We start from the raw sequence: 3,279 nt of genomic DNA on the forward strand, positions 1-3,279 counted from the left end.
TCTCGGCTATTCCGCCGAATATACACAGAATAAGTGTTTTATACCTTATATAAGCAATCTTCGTAGTTTCGTAACAACAACAGAACTCTCCAAATTATTCAATCGTTTAGGTTTTCAAATCGTCAAAAGATACATATAATTTTGTCAATTTACCAAACCGTGATAAGATCCCTTTAAAGATCCCTTTAAATTGACAAAATTGTAAAAAGTTGTTTCGGATTCGCAATTTTTCGGTTTAGTTATGATATTTGTGAGGAAACAGTATTACTGAACACAAGGTCACAAAGGCTCGGAAAGTCATTATGCTACGAGACAGTAGAGATGAGAAGGTTAGAGAAGCAGGAGTGCAGGTCAACACCGGGAGAAAGTGGAGGGATGACAAGGCAGTTGAAGAGGCTGAGGCTCGTCTTCGGCACAGCGACATTGTCGGTAATGTTGCACACGGGCGACTAGGCTTCGGATGCGTCACCCGTTCGCAGTGGAGCAAAGCCAGTGCAAAAGACCGACGCACCCAAGTGCAGGAAGAGATTCGCCGAATGGAGGAAGAATCCAGGCTCACCAGAGCTGTTACCCTACGGAAACAGGGAAAATGGCTGAACTGGGAGGGAGTACCCCAGAGAAAGCTTACATGGAATGCGATCTGGACCATGGAAAGCGACAGACTTAGTTTCTTGCTCAAGTCTGTCTACGACGTGCTGCCAAGTCCAACAAACCTAGTGACTTGGGGTTTTGCCGAAAAGCCAGATTGCAAGCTCTGTGGAAGACCAGCGAATCTGGAGCATGTCCTGAGCTCATGCAGGACAGCCCTGTCTGATGGTCGATACAGATGGCGTCACGACAGGGTTCTTGCTTCAATGGCCGATCATCTAGATCAAGCACGAAAAGCGCAGAAGACGACCAACAAAGGCCCCTCATTCATTTCCTTTGTCAGAGCCGGAGAAGAAGGGGCAAAGGCCAAACGCGCATGTGGGATTCTTGGAACGGCAACAGATTGGAGAATGGAAGCAGACTTGAAGAAACAGCTCAAGTTTCCACAGGAGATCACCGTGACAAACCAGAGACCCGACATAGTACTGTGGTCAGCGGCATCAAAACAGGTTGTGATGGTGGAGCTCACAGTACCATGGGAGGAGCGGATTGAAGAGAGCTTCGAACGGAAGCGCGAAAAGTACCAGGCCCTCACAGATACCTGCACAGAGAAAGGCTGGAAGGCATGGTGTTTTCCAGTGGAGGTGGGCTGCAGAGGTTTCCCAGCACAATCACTGTGGCGCACTTTCAGCAGACTGGGGGTTACAGGACAGGTCCGGAAACGGGCCATATCGGTTGTTGCACGTGAAACGGAGTCTGCTTCCTTGTGGCTATGGCGGAAGAGAGAGGAGAAGTGGATAGGGGGACACAGGGCTGTCGACTAGGGACTGGCCACCGAGACCTGGCAGATGAGGAAGTGTAGCGGAGGCTTACTATCTCCTGGCCGGAAATTGATCACTTCCGGTCGGCACACCATAGGAGGACGTAGTGGGACAGTGCCGAAACGTCCGATGAATATGGACCCACCTGATGAAGGAGATAGTAGCAGCATCACGGCTGTATCTGACAACTATGTCATGGTCTAATATAGCCATTATATGCATCTTTTGACGATTTAAAACCTAAACATTATAAAGCGTTGCAACGCGAAACGATTTAATAATTTGGAGAGTTCTGTTGTTGTCGTTTAAATTTGTGAAACTACGAAGATTGCTTATATAACGTATAAAATACGCATCTAATATACGCTTGGCAGGATAGCTCAGTTGGCTAATGCGTTTTTACTTCAGGATTCCGGGGGTCACTGGTTCGAGCCCTGCTTCGGGCTACTTTTTTTTCCTTTTTTACATTTTATTTTTTATTTTTTACTGGAGCTTTTAAAATTTAATGTTTACATTTATCAATATATAGAGGATATTTGTTGGATCCGGTTGATTATCGATTTTAATTCACGAGTGATCATAGAAAATAATATTTTCACGAGTGGCGCAGCCACGAGTGAAAATATATGTTTTCTATGATCACGAGTGAATTAAAGTCGATAATCCACCGAATCCAACAAATTTTCTTTTTATTTAATGCATTTTTCACAGTTTATATACATTGTTCAAGAGTTTAACTAACGAATTTTGCTGGGATAATGACGTCATTTCGTCAAAAAAATGACGTCATTTCACAGTAAACAATGAAAATTATCGATAATTCTCACTGATAATTTTCACTGTTTGAAACAGTGAAATTATCAGTTTTAATTCACTGATATTTCTCTATAAACCACCGGAAAGCATTAAATAAAAAGCATTTAATGACAAACTTCAAAACATGCCAAAATCTGTGAAAAGGCCCCTTTAAGCTTTTCTTCAAAAGATGTGGGTACAAATTATACCTGACTTATGGTAACTGGTACTAACAGTCGCTAAAAAGCGAAAATAAAATAACAGTTACCGAAATTTATTTTTGTGCATTATAATGAGGATATTTGTTGGATTCGGTGGATTATCGATTTTAATTCACGAGTGATCATAGAAAATAATATTTTCACGAGTGGCGCAGCCACGAGTGAAAATATACATTTTATATGATCACGAGTGAATTAAAATCGATAATCCACCGAACCCAACAAATTTTCTTTTTATTTTATGCTTTATTTCACAGTTTATATCCATTGTTAAAGAGTTTAACTAAAGAATTACGTTGGGAAAATGACGTCATTTCGTCCAAAAAATGACGTCATTTAACATAAACAGTGAAAATAATCGATAATTTTCACTGATAATTTTCATTGTTTGAAACAGTGAAATTATCAGTTTTAATTCACTGATATTTCTCTATAAACCACCGGAAAGTATAAAATAAATAAATATTAATGATGCAGGTACTTCACCCGGTTAGATTTATGTTTGGGTAATTAGAATTTTTGGAAGTTCCAGGTGAAATCGTTATGTTGGAGTTGAATGTCAGTGTCGTCAAGTTGACGATACTAGTCATAGTCGTAAGGTTGGTGACAGTAAACGTAGTCGTAGTGTTGGTAATAACAGTCGTTGCCGTAATGCTTGTGATAGTAGTCGTAGTGTTGGTGATACCAGTCGTAATCGTAATGTTGTATGATTCTAGTTGTAGTCGAAATGTTTGTGATAGTAGTCGTAGTCGTATTGTTGGTGATACCGGTCGTAGTTGTAATAATGAGAATACTAGTCGTAGTCAAAATGTTTGTGATAATAGTCGTAGTGTTGGTGATACCAGTCGTAGTCG

At 40.9% G+C, this 3,279-nt stretch overlaps 1 protein-coding gene across 1 annotated transcript; it reads left to right on the forward strand.

The window, feature by feature from the left end:
• The first annotated feature begins 302 nt into the window (after positions 1-302).
• On the forward strand, positions 303-1,412 carry LOC127859495 (uncharacterized). The gene has a single exon (XM_052397018.1). It carries the CDS (start codon positions 303-305, stop codon positions 1,410-1,412), a length of 1,110 nt encoding a protein of 369 aa, XP_052252978.1.
• The last annotated feature ends 1,867 nt before the right edge of the window (positions 1,413-3,279 follow it).

The sequence above is a fragment of the Dreissena polymorpha genome, chromosome 1 (assembly GCF_020536995.1).
Source record: "Dreissena polymorpha isolate Duluth1 chromosome 1, UMN_Dpol_1.0, whole genome shotgun sequence".
In the NCBI taxonomy this organism is placed as follows: domain Eukaryota; kingdom Metazoa; phylum Mollusca; class Bivalvia; order Myida; family Dreissenidae; genus Dreissena; species Dreissena polymorpha.